At 34.6% G+C, this 16,425-nt stretch overlaps 1 protein-coding gene across 1 annotated transcript; it reads right to left on the reverse strand.

Moving 5' to 3' along the window:
* Positions 1-6,278: 6,278 nt before the first annotated feature.
* On the reverse strand, positions 6,279-13,448 carry LOC124847095 (ubiquitin-conjugating enzyme E2 35-like). Its single transcript, XM_047324488.2, has 8 exons — positions 13,292-13,448; positions 12,884-12,911; positions 12,514-12,600; positions 8,727-8,785; positions 7,505-7,546; positions 7,358-7,431; positions 6,693-6,790; positions 6,279-6,605 (listed from the first exon to the last, which is right to left on the reverse strand). Exons 1-8 carry the CDS (start codon positions 13,325-13,327, stop codon positions 6,568-6,570), a joined length of 462 nt encoding a protein of 153 aa, XP_047180444.1. The 5' UTR covers positions 13,328-13,448; the 3' UTR covers positions 6,279-6,567.
* Between the last annotated feature and the right edge of the window lie 2,977 nt (positions 13,449-16,425).

Consider the following 16,425-nt stretch of genomic DNA (forward strand, 5'->3'; position numbering starts at 1 on the left):
ACTTGTTCTAACATAAGATCATTGAGCCCTTCTAGAATAATGTTAGTGTCATTTCCTTTCTTATTATAAGACCCATCAACACTTAAAGAACATCATGTGATTTACTTTCGTTGGCTAGGAGCTCGGTGAGGAAATCTGCTAGAATTGCGAATTCATTGGTTCTCTGTTTTGATATGTGAGTATAAACTTAGAGCATTCCATCGTCCAAAACATCATTTGTCCTACTAGTTTTGGATTCTATAAGATTTGCGTGATAGGATTCCCAGGTTTCAAGTTTCTCTAAGTATGACATCCATATTAGAATTCAAGGGAGTGTGGTGGTTGTGCCAAGATGTGGCTCAACCATTGGCATTGCCCTTCTTGTTATTGCCCCCATCAAGAGGTTGGGCTTATTTAATCTTTTTAGTCTGCTCTCTTCAATATCTATATATTTGGCTATTCATTCCCTTAGATAATCCATTTTATTCAACCTCTCTATGAAGAGGGGGTTGTAGAAAGGTCGGGGATGAAGACCATAGATCAAAGAATGCATGATCACAAACGGGGTTGTTAGGACAAAATCATATGTAAGACTAAAATGTATAAACGCTCTCATAGTTTTGAAGTTTAACAAAACAACAATAACGAAATGAGTATGTAAAGATGATATCACTAGGATATCAGAATAGCTAAGATATAAATGATAAATAAAATACTCTGAAAACCAAGTAACTTAGGAAAGTCTTAGAAAATCACTTTGGCATAGATTGGACGTAACACTTAACGATTCCTAGCTTAAACATAGATTGCTACATGCAAAAGTTATACTATACCAGACAGTAATCAGTCAAACTCTCAATTTTGTTAAGAAGGTAAAAGTGTCTAGACAATGTTTTTGGAAAGCACCTTGAAAGTCTCATTTAATATTCTAGAAATTTGTGATAGAAGACAACATGCTAAGCGCACTTGCTAAATAGGGCAGAACCTAAAAGCGTTTATACAGAATAGACGATACCATAAGCTAAACGATCTACTTCATCCAACGATGAAGTCTTCAATCAATGCTTAGTATCTTAGTGAAAAACTTAAATGATAAAACCTACCCGAATGATAGAAAATGTAAAACTCTCTTTGTAGTTTTGAATAGACATTAAATGCCATTAAATGTTGAACATTCAAAGAAAACAAAAGTTATAAGAGAAAAAGCATATATGTTGCATGCAAATCTACTCTACTTTGTGTAGATTTCCTATTACACGCATCCACCTACTCCATCTGATACAAATCAAAAGTGAACGTTAAGAACAAAGAAGACATTAACGGAATGTCCTCTCCATCCGAAGTCATGCCAGAAAAATAGTACAACCTACTTCTATCAAAGTACTGAAAAAGCAAACTTACTTTGACAAGTTACTTTAACCAACGGCTACAAATACAAAAAGACTGAGAAGATTCAAGAATCAAGGCCAAAGCTTTGTCTAACGAAAATATTTTGAAAAGCCTTTAAAGAGAAGATGATTTGAAGAAAGAATCAAGAGAATAACTTACGAAGAGAATAACATACAAAAAGAAAAATAGAACAAAAAAATATCGTCAAGAGAAAATCACAAAAGAGCTCAAGAACTCAAAGAAAATATATGAGAAGAGAAAAAGGTCAAGTCTATAAACATTCTCAAGCTTCATTGTTATATAAGCTTATTTTTATAAGAAGAGAGAGAAGAGAGAAAAACACTTAGCGAGTTTATAGATTGAATTGTACTGAACATATATCCTCTATTTGAGAGTAATCGTCAAAGACTGGTAAGCAATCTGACTGATTGCACATTCTGAAGAGAATTCAAACATCTGTTGATTAACTCAGGTGAGTTAAAGGATTACTAGGCAACGTTTTAGGTTGATAGCAGGATTGTCTAGTGGAATCTAGAAGTGGGATAAACTCAACCAAATAATGTATCAGGTGGATACGAAGAACATCTAGGGATACTAAGAGTGGTGAAGAATACTATGCAATCAGGAATGGAAGAAATTCAACTAGTCAGGGTAAAAGGTGTTATTCATTGACTAAGGATACTCAGAGTGGTGAGAAATTGTAATCTTCTTGAAGATTATAGCGGAACCCTCTAACGTCTTAGAGGAGACTGGGCGTAAATTAGTGGAGTGAACCAGTATAAAAACGACAGTGTGCTTATTGCTTTGTTCTCTTAAATGTTTATCTTACAAAACCTGCAATTGCACTTACTTTTGATATAAATTCTTTCTCTATTAAACAATTTGTTATTGAAAAGGAAGTCTCATTAAAACGTTGTAGCATAAATATTCTAACAATTGAAAGCACTTGAAAAGATCTTATTATTTTCCAACGTCGAGCATTTGCGAAAAAATTTTCCATTAACATTATTCATTCTGCTTGCCTCCCCCCACCCTTTCTAGTGTTTTCCAAGTACTTCAAGAGTATGGTTTGGGATCCTAGCTGTTGCGACGGTGAAACTTTCCACGAAGTGTTTGAGGGTCTTGTTCTCTCCCTACCATGTGTACTTTAGAGTGGTCGATCTGGTGGGCATTGTCTTGTGATCAACGAACCGGGCTCTAAACATGGTACTTAACGCGTCAAAAGAGTCCATCGAGTATGAAGGTAGCGTGTAGTACCAATCCAAGGTTGGTCCATCTAAGGTGGTAGGAAAATATATGCAGAACACCTTCTTATCCTGGGTGTGAATACTCACTTAGATCATATAGGCCTTCATATGGGTTGTTGTGTTAGTTTTTTGTCGTACTTAGGAATGTTGATGAGGATCCCCTTTAGGATGCTGGCCTAGGATACTTCTAGCATGAAATGATGGAAGTTGTCGATATTAGGTAGGCATAAGTAGTTGGCCTTATCTTGGAAATTCAGATGTTAAGGATGTGTTTGGGAAGTTTGACGTCTTTCCTGGTTTACCCGTCTGTTGGAATGTCTAGTAGAGTTATTTGATCCCACTGATTCTCCATCATGGCGTGAGTTGTGGTGCCTCCATGAATCACGATCTCATCTTGAGTGGCTAGCTCGACCATAATTCTCCCTATTCTTATGTCGAGTTGATTTGCTTCAAACTCTTCAGGATTTATGCCAAGCAGATCGACTATGACTCACTTGGGAGTCCCGTCAGGGTGATGGGATAAGGTCTACCTAGGAGTTGTGCAAGCCTTCCTCTTGACAGCTTCCCTGGCGCACGAGAGTTTAGCTCTTACTGCAATGCCAATGAGTGACAGATCTAGACTTACTGACTGATGAGTTTTTCTCCAAGGACGAGGATGTGGAGGTGGCTTCTCGTTTTGCAAGATGGTAAGCTTTTTGTTCAAAACCTAGAAGTCTGCCTAGTGTTGGTTTTGCAAGGCTTTGAGTTCTTCGTTGTAGCGCTTGCATAGTTGCTCGTTCCATTGGATCAGCATACACATCTAATTCTGAAGGTTTGTCACTAGGTTGGACTCCATGTTGTGTGACAATTAGGCTTGGCTTTGAGTGGTAACCATGAAAGAGTGAGGCCAAGACAAAGTTTTATCGGGGCCCCACAGTAGGAGCCAAATGTTCTTATCGGGATCCAAAAGATGGACCTTTGGATAGGTGACAAGATCTTAGTGGATTGGAGAATCCTGATGTATGCTCCTAAGAGTTTGGAACACATGGAAAGATCTACCTGCAAAAGACTCTCCAATACTTAAGTCAATAAGAGATTTGGATCTTTTTAGTAAAAAATAGTGAGTATGAGAGAGTAAGTACTTCTTGATAAAATACCATATGTATTTATAGGGTTTATGAAAATTATGACTTATGTGATAACACAGGTAATATTGCGGTTGATATTAAATAATAACAAATAATTAGTAGAATAATAATAATGTGACACATATATTGTTCATATACCTTATGACTTACATGATATATTGTATATTCCTAAAAATATGGTATTAAGGAATATTTTGAGATAATCAAATTACCAAAAATTGTTAACATATAAAATTAATGTATGATGATTGCACTAACAAATATCTCTTAAAATATTATTTAACTATTTTAAGTCAATAATATTAAATAAACCATGTTAAGTCATGTTACTTAATATATTTATTGGGTCGAATATATGTACAACAAACTATTTCTCTTAACAAACTATTTCTCTTTTAAATTATCATTGTAGTTGAGCAAAATTATCTTTAGATACTTTTAGTGGAAAAAAATATAAATAAAAATTAAATCTTTCTAAAATAAAATCAAGTTTATGCATAGATAAATAAAATATCATAAAAAATATTTAAGATAGGTTTTATAGCTTTTTTTAATCATATAAAATACTAGTTGTTCATACAAAGGAACTTTCACAAATTAATTTAAATATTTCTCTTTTTCCTTAAAACTATTTAGAACGAAATTTGTCTAGAGATATTTATATTTACGGAGAAGACTTAAAGCAAAATCTTTGGTTAGAATGTCCGAACTCAGACTATATTAGAGACATATTGATTTTGAATAAAAGTCTTTTATTTTATTTTCTATATATCTTTCACAATTTACATACATACGTGCATCACATCACTCTCGCCATTTATCCAATATCATGCCTGATGGTTTAATCACTATATTTTGTTATGCCGCTTCATCATTGAAGGAAGAAACCTTTATTTGCTTATAATTAATCTTTATAAGAAATTTTGATTAGTTATATTTAATATGTTTCTCCTTTTGATTAATTTGTAATTTATAAATCTCGAATTGAAAAAAAAAAAGAATTATGTACCATTCAGAACATCAACAAGTTGGTTGGTGATGTCAATTTGTTACTGCTTAAACTTTTGTTTAAAAAATGACATGTAATTAGGAAAACAAAGAAATAACCCCTTTAACTAAATCATTGAAGGAGTAAACACAATGAACAACTGACAATTATTTTTGTTTTCTAAATTCAATCAAACCATCCAAAAACACCATAATAAAGACTCACACTAAGTGAAAATAACAAAATTGAGTTAATATATAATAAAGAAGACCTAAATTAATAACTTTGGCTAAAAAATTATGTTTCTTCCACCTAACATTATGTTGTTATTCTTTGGAAATCATCACTTTATAGTTTAGATTGTACAATAATATTTTTACCCTTTTCTGAGAGTATTCGACAAGGGTGAACAACTTTAGCATAACCATTAGAGCTTATTGCTTACTCTACCCCTACAATTACTAATTGCACTTTTATAATAATAGGAAAAGACTCAAGCATCCTCCATTATCACTTGCTGTTTCCATCATCATCGTTATTCCAGAAAAAAAAACAAGAGAACGCTGCAACGAAAGAAAATAAAAATGCAAAAAAAATCTCGAAAACTTGTTCAAAAAATTTCCCAAATATGTATTTATTTCAGAGGATAAAATGGTTATTTTGAAAATTTGAAGAGGTACGAAACGACATTGCAAGAGTGCAGGAGGTAAAAGCCGACCTTTAGGTACCCTTCATCCTATATAGGGAAAGACAAATCCAACAAGTGATTGTAGAAAATTGTAGCTTAATTCAATATTAATGTGAATGATTATTGTCTTCTCTACCATCCTTTGTTGGAAATTACTTCTTGCACCCTATTATTTTCTTCCTACGCCCTATTACTTTGGAATTGAGTTTCCGGAACATAATAAATTATTCTGGAAATCAATCTACCATTCCTTTGTTGAAAATACATTTGCCTCCTTTGTTTCTTACATCATCTATTTCTTTTGGACCACACAAATTATTGTCTTGGAAAGCTTGCATGTTGCTTTTTATGTTGGCATTTATGAGACTGAGAGATGCAGATAAAGGTATCAGTAAAAGTACATGCTTAGTTTATTCCATTGTAAGTGAAAAGACCTTAGAAAACAAGTACACACCCATTACTAAATGTTTAGAAGATCTTATTTGCACAATCCTTATTTATGAATTAAGAAATAAATAAAATATAAAAAATCATTCACAAACTCACGTATATAGTTTCTTATAAATTATCGGAATTTTTAAAATGAAATTTATCTCTACATTTCAACTGAAAAGTCCTTTTTTCCATTTAGAAAATCAAGTGCCCTCACTATCTAGCAATTATGTGCTTTAGGTGTAACAATGATATCAACCGAAATCTTAATTGTTTTTGTAGACCTAAACATTCTCTCGGCCGAAAACAAATCTAATATCTCAAAAAGTTATGGTATTCATGTAAAGATCAGACATCTGACATTTTTTATGCATACTTTCGACGAAATAGTTAAGAGACACAATTATCTCATCAACCATGCTGCAACATGTCATTCAACATCTCATTCAATATTAAGCTAAAGAGAACATAAACTAATTCGCAAATTTTGGCCTTTGATGTTGAGTTCAGAACAACAAATTACTTCACAGCCGATGATTGAAGCACGTTCTAAATTGTTAGACAAGTAAAAGATATGGCAGCTCCCAAGAGAAGAAATTAACAGGTAACTGGAAGCTGCCAGGGATATTAACTCCGATAATTCATAGATCCGCTAGAATTCCAGTATAAAATGATGGTTACAATTGTTATTATGGAGCCATACTTTGAACCTTATCATCAGGCGTCACTAGCATATAATCGGGTCCATTCCTTCGCTGCAGATTTCAAAGCCACATTTTAATGAGAACATGAAATTGATGCCACCATTATCAGCTAATTCTTTATAAATCTCAAAAATATACCTGTTTCAACGGCCTCGGCCTCATTAGATTTCCAATGCTTGGCAATGTTTTCAGAAAGTGGATCATCTGGGTTTGGTGCACTCAATAGAGCTTGAATGCTAGAAAATGCCAACAACCTCGTATTATTTTATTACTCTTTCCAACTGATAGCAGATTAATAAAATAGTTTCCATTGACTTGCCCCACAACCTTCCCCTTGCTGTGTGGCATTCTAGTTTGCCATGACAAGAGCTAACCACCCCACAACATTTACTATTTCTACTGTTTCCTGTTCCTAAATATTTTTCATACAGGAAAAATTGAAAACAAAAAAATTAAAAAATAAAAGTTCATTTTTATTGTTCTTTTACAAACTTTTGAAAACAGAGAATAAAATAAAAACAGAAAACATTCTGATTCAAAAAAATTAGTCAAAAGTATGAAGGGGCACAGACAATTACTTGATTTTCACAACAAAAGTCTGACCAAAATAAAAACAAAAAATTATTCTTCCATACCGGCAGAGTGATTTAGTATAAGTTTTCCAGTTTGCAAATCAGTATTCTTCTGTATAATCATGATCACATGTTTTAGGAAAAAAAATTACAGTTTTTTAAAACCAACAAGTATTAGGCCTATCAAACTTCAGAATAAACTACCATCTAATAGCCTCAAGATAACAATACCTTAATAGAACAGTACGAATCTGAAGAGCAGGACTCCACTTGTCTTTCAGAATATCAAGACATATTCTGCCAAGCTAAGTCAACAAGAATATGTGAGAAAAATAACTACAGTAAAAGAAATGATAATTTAGGGAAAGTAAAATGCACCTTATCAATGTTTGGATGATATATTTTTGTTAAAAACCGAACCTGTGAAAAGCAATGCACATTTAAAACCATAATGGTATCAAAAACAATAAAATAAGAGGACACATGCCTTTCAGATTCCTGCTCAAGAGAACCACCATGAAACAAATAAACAGAAGAGCTGTAGGTATACCACTTCCTATAGTGAACTTACAGTACAACAGGACCTCAGACCTCAAAGGAAAGCTCCAAATAGAATAGGTTTCTTTAAGGCTTGTATTAAAGCCTAATTAGTGTAGGGTTTTTCCTTGCTTAAGTCATCCCAAACCATGTGAGTGTATGTGCCATGTGTCGTACTTCCATTGGAGAGGATTTAACTTTAGTAGTGACCACATGGCATTCTAGGAATGGAGAGGATTCTCCTTAGTTAATGGCCACATGTCCTTCCCTCATTCGAGATGATTTGTGGACACTTGTCCACTCCTTAGAGGGTCACTTTCTCAGCCAAGTTGTGTAGGCATGAAAAGTTTTGGGTTTTAGGGTTTTTAGGAGACACCCTTAGCCTAAAAGTTGAGGTGTCCCTCTCATGTATTCATCTTTGTTGTTGAGTAATGTTAAGATGTCCATTTTTGGCCATAATACTCATCTTAGATCAAGACTAGAACAACCCATGAGACCCCTTTAGTCACATTCCTCTTAGAGTTAGTCTAACCTCTGTTTTAGCCACCAAACACCACACCAACACTATATCACCAACTAAGGCCGTGAGTCTTCTTCCACTTCCAACCATAGTTTCTGCAACCTTGTCCCTTTGCCCACCATATTCCGCACCAACTTCACCTAAGGAACCAAACCCCATAGCCTCTCTTCTAGTTTTGGCCCAACCTAGCTAGGAGGTTGCTATCAGGTAGTGATGCCAGTTTTCTGCACAGCCAACCTACATCTGCACTTGACTGTGGTGCATCATGAATTATTGGAGCTATTACAAGGTAGGGACTTGAGTTCCAAAATAGAATGTGGAGATAATAGGGCTCTCCAACTACTATTGCTATCTTTCGTGGTGTGGTTCTTCCATTCTTATTATGAATCTTATCACAATAAACCAAACATCTTAAATTATAATCAACTAGACAGCTAAAACTTGATAATTTAGTTTTTCATTTTGGAGTACAGGAGTTCAGCAGAAACATAATAGCAAAGGAATACGAAGATGCAGTTGAAAAGAATAATATTACATAAATACCTTCGGAGCAGCCATTGGATATTCTTCTGGCAAAAATAGTTCTAACTTAAATACTCCTCCTAGTAATACAAACAATAAAACATGTTAGTCAGTATGAGCAGGAAGGACATATTTAAGGAAACAATGGAATTATAAATATCGTAACCATCAGAGAGATATTACAAAATAAGTAACGCAATAACCATCCATTATTCCCAAATGTAGGATAGAGAAAGAAGTAACTAACATCTGATCTACAAAAAAAAAAAAACTACTGCTTTACTTCAATGTTGCAAACATTGTGGTCAACATCTTACTTGGGATTGGCAGAGGACGGCAAAAGATACTGAATATAACAGAAATCAAAGAATACAATAAAAGAAATCAGAAAAGATATCTCAAAGAAAGGCCAGAAGAACCCAACAGAACATATAAAAAAGACCATAGTTTGTTAAAAACAGAATAGAGGTAAAATCACCCCTTGATCGAGAACAAAACAGATGTGTAAATAGAAAAGGTTTTGGGCAAACTGCAATGAAAGAAGAGGAGGAAGGTAGAGCCCCAAGTTGAAGTTGGACACTGCAGGGCCGTGATAAGGGTCTTTTATTGAAGCAATAAAAGAGGTTGGAGAGAGCAGAGAGATTGAGACTAAGAAGTAATTAGAAAATGGGATATTAAGGTTAAGAAACTGGATTTGGGTGAATCAGGTTATGCAACCGGACCCAGAAGACCCAAATCACATGACTCCACAATCCTGATTTGATCACACATCAGTCCTACTATAATCCCACGCAGGAGTGATCTTATGGGCTACTCAGCTTGGTCAAGGGTAAGAAGATTGTAAGATTGTGTAAGCTTACAATTTAGATTGCAATCTTGACAGCATTGGTTGCAAATATAACCATAATCAGAATATACAGAATTCAAAGAAAACCACCCATCCTCAGAGGTAAACTACAATTTATGCTTTCCTTTTTCATTATACTATTTTGGCAGGGAAAGTTTCAAAAATTCAAGATCTTGTAAATACAATCAAGCATAATAACATGGAACAAACAAGACTAAATAAGAATAAGTGATTATGCCCTTAAAAGCCAAAGGTTCTAAATCTTGTTACTTGATAACCATAGAAAGAAATTCAATTAAAAAAGAGATGCAACATGCAAGTATACAGAAACAATTCCTCAACGGGAGTTTAAATCTCTACTAACAACTTCAATCGGAACACAAGTAAACATTCCAAATTGAAAACAAATCACAATGAGTATTGTTAGATATATTAGATTATTAGATATCTTATATATCTTATCTTCATCTTTAGTTAGTTTGTTATTATTTTTTATTTGTATTTTGGACTTAGCCCATATTTCTTCTATTATAAATAGAGTACTCTATGTGTGTATTCAATACAAGGGAGATTAATCCTATACTTAATTTTACTATATTCAACAAGTACATAGAGTACCCTATGTGTGTGTATGTAACAAGCTTGCTACATACAATTTGTATACATAAGCTTGACAGAAAGTGTTAGATATATTAAATTATTAGATATCTTATCTTTATCTTTAGTTAGTTTGTTATTATTCCTTCTTTGTATTTTGGCTTAACCCATATTTCTTCTATTACAAATAGAGTTCCCTACGTGTATATTCAACACAAGGGAGATTAATCTTATAGCTAGTATTACTATATTCAACAAGTACATAAGAGTAGAGACCCTTTTCCTAAAACCCAGCTTGTAAAGTTGCATGAGTTTATGATCTCAGCACCTTATTTCAACTTAACTAAGCAATGAATTTAATCTTTTAGCATACTCAGTGGAATCATGATGGACTCAGTTAACTCAGCCAAACTTGTAACTTCATGATAGAGTTTAAGTTTTTTTATTTTGTTTTTAAGTTAAACAATACATTGAGGAGAAAGAATGAAACGTTATTAGGGTTCTTCTGTTAGTAAAGCTACCCTCTTAGTTGTTAGTGTTTCTCTCATCTTTTCTCTTTCTTTGTTCACAATGGCACTTCATAGGTTTGAACATGAGTATGGGAGGTATAAACTATAATCAATTAAAATTATAATAAAGAATAATAATATTAAAAAAAATTAAAAATATATAATATGATAAACTAATAACTATAATACTGTAAAAACTAAAAAATTATTTATAACATTATAAATATTAAATTATTATGTATTTATAAATATTTTAAAATATTTTTACAAGTTTACAATCTGAGTTTACGTAAACTCAAATTTACGAAGCTCCAAAAGTTTATGTAAACTCTCGAATTTGACAACCTTGATTACTATTTCCTAATTTTGCAACTCCTATACAGTCAGCACCATCTTACTATCGAATATGTCTGAATGTTAATCAAATTCAGCAAAGGGCAATACAAGTGCCTGCTCAATTGCTTAGGATTAAAATAATAGATATTGAGTGGAAAAACAGGACACGTTAGCTATTCATAGCTATGGTAGAAATGTTAAAAGAAACTACTTGTCATGAACTTATGTCTTATTTGATGTTGTTTGAACTTATTTAGTGGCAATGAACCACTAGACTTGTTGCCTTATTATTGAGATTTACAGTTTTGCATTATTGTGGAATTATAATATTTGATCATTATGTTATTTATAGGTATTTTAATAACTTTTTATATGAAATCTTAATGAGAAGAATTTACGGACCTCTCACGATTTTTCGTAAATTCTCTAGTTTCATAACCTTAGTGAGCTATGATACACAGATACAATGTGTATCTTCGACAATAAGCCTCTAAAATAAGCGGATAGAATATGTGACCAATATAAAAGCTCTTAAAGAATAATAAATAAATAAATTTAATTCTGTGCAAATTCAAATTAAAATCACATTTCTTAAAAATTGCCAAAGTAAAAAAAATAAATCATCCAGTGAAGTACCTTAGAGTATCAGTATCATATATGAAATGGATACATGAAACCAATTCAAGGTGCATTACAGGTAATAAGAAACATGCTGCTCAGAGACCTTGTAATTTCATGCTTTGTAAAATATCACAAAAGGTACACACAAAAGAACTACCAGCAAGTAGCCCACAAATAGAGTAATAGTTTGTTTGGTTTTGCAAGTACACCACAGGCAGAATAATAGTTTGTTTTGATAGGCAAACAGGTCAGAACCACAGGAATAGTTTGGTAGGTTGGTTTGGCAAGTAGGCCACAAGTTCATTAACAGTAATCTGTCTGACTTGGCAAATAGGCCATAACTAGAGTAATAGTGTGCTATCTTTTAGCTTGTTTGATTTTGCATTTTCCAAGCCAAAATCCATCTCTTTACATGATTGAATGTTTCAAATCATAATTGGATAACTTTTAATCTGAAACAAGTTAGGTCATGAATGTTGAAGAGAAGCAACAATAACACTGGGGGTTTGGAGTATTAGAGAGAACAACATCAACTCTACCTATTTATATTCACTTTTTCAGATCACTTCGATTTATATTCATACCAACCAAATCATTTTTATAAAATCATCTAAAACAAACATCGCAAACACCCACCCAAACACATACTAAAGCAAGAGAGCATGGACTGAAAAAGTAAAACTAAAGGGACGAAATTTTCATGGCAAAATGACATTCCCAGAAACTGTAGAACACAATTGCTTACATGAATTTTCCAGATACTTTCTAATTCCTAAAAAACACTTAACCAAATCTAGAGGAATTTTTTTCCCACATTACTTGTAAGTATAATTTAAAACAACAATATATATTTGAATTATTAGAAGGTAGAAAATTATGCTGTCAAACCCAAAACTACCTTCGTAAGGTGACTGGGTTGGTCCCAGGATCATCACATTGAAATATCTCATATTGTCTTCAGATGGGGACGCACTAATTCCAGGTGCTGCATCATAAGATCATCATAATATCAGAAACTGATAAAACAAGTAATCAGCAGAATGAAAACAAAAGCATGACACATCACGACCCTTGACTTGAATCTTTATCTAGACCATTAAATTACCAGGGTAATATCATTCCATATATCTAAGACGACACTAAATTAAGCTAAATAAATACATCAGTGCTACCAATTCAACTAAGGACGAGCTCTATAGCAGTACAAGAAACTGAGAACAAAACTTTAATATAAACAAACAAAGGTAAAGTTTGGAACGATCAGTTACCTGGCTCACTGAGCAAACGCTGTGTTTCCTGTTGAAATAAAGAATAAAAAAACGTTTAAAACATCTACATAGATCGAAATTCAAATATAAGAATTTAGAAACCCAGAAATACGGTTCATTTCCAACGAATATAAAAAGAAAAAGGGTAGTTGAGTCCCCGATATTTAGCTCCTCAGACGTTTCAAATTTCATGCGTTTTTCAACTTTTTTTCATTCTAGTCGCCACTGAATTTAAGCAATAGGGAAATTTTCGGAAATCCACACGTGATAACACAGGGCAGGGAAGAAACAGAAAATCCATGACTGGAATTCGACTTTCTTCCATTTTATCAGCCACCGAGCGAATCGATTAGAGAAAACTGAAACTGATATTAAAATCGGGATATCAATGAGGAAATGGATGCGAACCTTGATGATTCTTCGAGGGAGATTGCTGTTGGCCATTGTTGAGCTGGATTGAAAAGCGTGCAATAGGGTTTCTAGAGAGAGGAAGAGAGAGTTTCTCTCACTGGCATTGATATACAAAGCACGCGAACGGTTTTAACTTCATTTTCAATTCAGAAAACCCTTAATTAAGATAGAAGAAAGTATTAAAATGAAAAAGGAAGGTTTAATGGTCTTTTTAATAATTATTTATTTAAATTTAATTTTCTTCACTAACTAAAAATAAAATAGAGAATCCATTTTTTTAATAATTAAAAACATATCAATGTAATTGTTATGGGATCATCTTTTTCAACTACTACTAGAATGTTAAAACGGATTTCGTCGATTTAAGTTTAACCGTCCTTCACACTTTCACTTCTTAGCAGCATGGAATTTTATGTTTATTTTAAGTATAAATCTTCCTTCTAAATCGATCGGGGTATCAAAGGTACTTCAGTACTTAAATTTAGTAATTAATGTAAAACGGGTCAAACGGGTCAGAATAAAGTTTTAAATTCAAAATTAATGTGACCACCTATCTCTTATGTTTTCCTTCTCGCCAAACAGTTTGGAAAGCATGTTTGCTCGGTATTTTCCTCTTTGTGTTTTATTTCGAGTGCTTCGAACTCTTTAATCAACACTGAGGCCTTGTGAAAGTCTTTGACCTGGAACTTGTCGTTCATCTGATCGACCATCGATTACGAATTTGTCCAACATGTCAATCGTCGGACGCGGATATCTTTTGCCAACTCCAAACCTGCCACCAACGCTTCATACTCCTCCTAGTTGTTGGAGGCCTTGAATTTGAACACGAGGGAATGTTTTAACAAGAACCCGTTTAGTCCTTCTAGAACTACATCAGCACCTCCTCCGCCTCTACCGAAGGCTCCATCTACATACAAGTTCTATTCAGGATTGAGTGTGGCGTGGGGTAGTTTGATCATGAATTTCACTAAGTGTTGCCCCTTGGTGGATCCTCTGGCTTCATAGCGCAATCCAAATTCGGATAGCTCTACTACCTAGACCACCATCCGTCCAGCAAGGTCAAGCTTTCTCAAGATTTTGGATATAGGGTGGTCCGTCCGAACCACAACTTGGTGGCTCTGGAAATATGGCCTTAACCTTCTGGTTGCATTTAACAAGGCGAGTGCGACCTTGTCCACCTACTGGTACTGAGTCTCCACGTCTTGAAGCACTCAGCTAACAAAATAAATAAGCTTCGGCTCAAGGTTCTCCTGTAACAATATTGCGCTGATCGCTTTCTCTTACACACCCAAGTAAAGTTGGAGCTTTTTATTGGCTATCGACTGGATCATTACGGGCGGACTAACCAGGATGGCTTTCACCTCCGTAAACACCTTCTCGTAATTATCATCCCACTTCTCCCCCAAGCCCTTTCTCATCTTCTTCAAGATCAGTCGGATTCGCTCGGCCAACTTTGGGATGAACCGTGACAATGATGTCATTCGCCCTACTAGTCTCTATACTTCCTTCAGGCATGCCTTGTTTAGATCTGTGTAGTCTGTACACATACGCCACATCCCGTCCGACTTCTTGACCATTACCACATTCGCTAGTCATGTCGTATATGTCACTTCCCCCACAAATATTGTTTCTCTCAGCTTGTTCACCTTATTCTCCATTGTTCGCCTCTTTTCCTCTCCCATTCGCCTTTTTTTTTTGGGCGACTGGTCGGGCTTCCTGAAACAAAGACAATTTATGAGAGATGATTGAGGGGTGAATCCCCGTCATGTCAGTTGTCGTCCATGCGAAGAGGTCCCAGTTTCGTCTTAACACTGCCACTAGTTCTTGTTCGGTCACCTCCTCCAAACCCTTAGCCAACATCGTTATCTAGGTCTCATACCCACCTAGAATAATTGGCTTATCTTCCCCTTGAGGCTCCATCTGGTCCTCGGTATTGGTTCGCGGATCCAGGTCCTTCATTGCGACTTCAAAACACCGCACCTTCCTAAGAGGAAGATAGGGGCGTATCTTCAAACCGGTCACATAACATTTACGCGTCGTCTTTTAATTTGCCCGGACGGTACATATTGTTCCCTTGTCGGAGGGATACTTCATTGTGAGATGTGGCGTGGAGACGATGGCATCAAAAGCGTTCAATTAGGGATGCCCTAACAACACGTTATAAGACGTGTTGGCTTCTACCAAGAGATAACAAATTCTCCTTTCCTCACTTTCTCATCCTGTCCCAAGTCGTGTTCGAAACTCCACATATCCTTGAGTGTCCACACGTCTCCTGCGAAACCTACTATCTATTCATTGTATGGCACGATTAGATCCTCTTACAGGTCCATATTATACAAGATGTTGTAGCCCTTGGTCTTCCAAAAGGTTGGGGAATTGAAACTCATAAAACTTGTACGAACCCAATCTAACATATTTGTAGGAGATAATCTTCTTCTCTTTCCAGAATTAAGAAAACTCTTCATGCTTCTCCGTGTAGGAGGTTCATCCATCAATGTTTGTGGGTCAAGGGGCTCGAGGACGAGCAAAGGAAGAAGCCTGAATTCTTCTTCTTGTAGGTATCTTTCTGCAAGCATCAACCATTGTTTTTGGAAGGTATAAAGAAGTAAGAAGAAGAGAGTGCAAGAGAATCAAAGAAATATATTTTGAGAGCTTAATTGGGCAGAGTTTGGGTGCAATAATGAGTTCTAATCGATTATGGTCGTTTCTAACATCATGTGATAATCGATTATCCCTAACTATAATCGATTATCGTTTCAAAAAATATTTTTCAGAAATTGCAGATAATCGATTATTGTTTCAAATAATCGATTATTACCGAATGAAAAACTCAATTGCTAGAAACTCTTCAGATAATCGATTATGGCATGTAATAATCGATTATTACCAAATAAAAAACGTTTCCTAGTTCAAAGATAATCGATTATGACGTAGAGATAATCGATTATTATGCGGTGATTTACGAAAAGCACAAAATTTACTGAAATTTTAATCCTATAACATATCTAACACTCCTAAATCTCTTCTAAGGTCATAAAATCTATCCTTAGACAATGCTTTAGTGAATATATCAACCAATTGATGCATTGTGTCTATGTATTCAATGATGCAATCCCCTTTTTTAATATGAT

Source organism: Vigna umbellata, chromosome 9 (genome assembly GCF_029865625.1).
Source record: "Vigna umbellata cultivar VRB3 chromosome 9, Vumbellata_1.0, whole genome shotgun sequence".
NCBI lineage: Eukaryota > Viridiplantae > Streptophyta > Magnoliopsida > Fabales > Fabaceae > Vigna > Vigna umbellata.

What these genes read in the sequence shown, in the direction of transcription:
- LOC124847095 (XM_047324488.2), bottom strand. Translation starts at nt 13,327, where the DNA reads ATGGCCAACAGCAATCTCCCTCGAAGAATCATCAAG. An exon ending in ATCATCCAAACATTGATAAG is followed by an intron (nt 7,432 to 7,504) that starts GTGCATTTTACT and finishes TTGTTGACTTAG; the next exon opens with CTTGGCAGAATATGTCTTGA. An exon ending in GGCCGAGGCCGTTGAAACAG is followed by an intron (nt 6,606 to 6,692) that starts GTATATTTTTGA and finishes TGAAATCTGCAG; the next exon opens with CGAAGGAATGGACCCGATTA.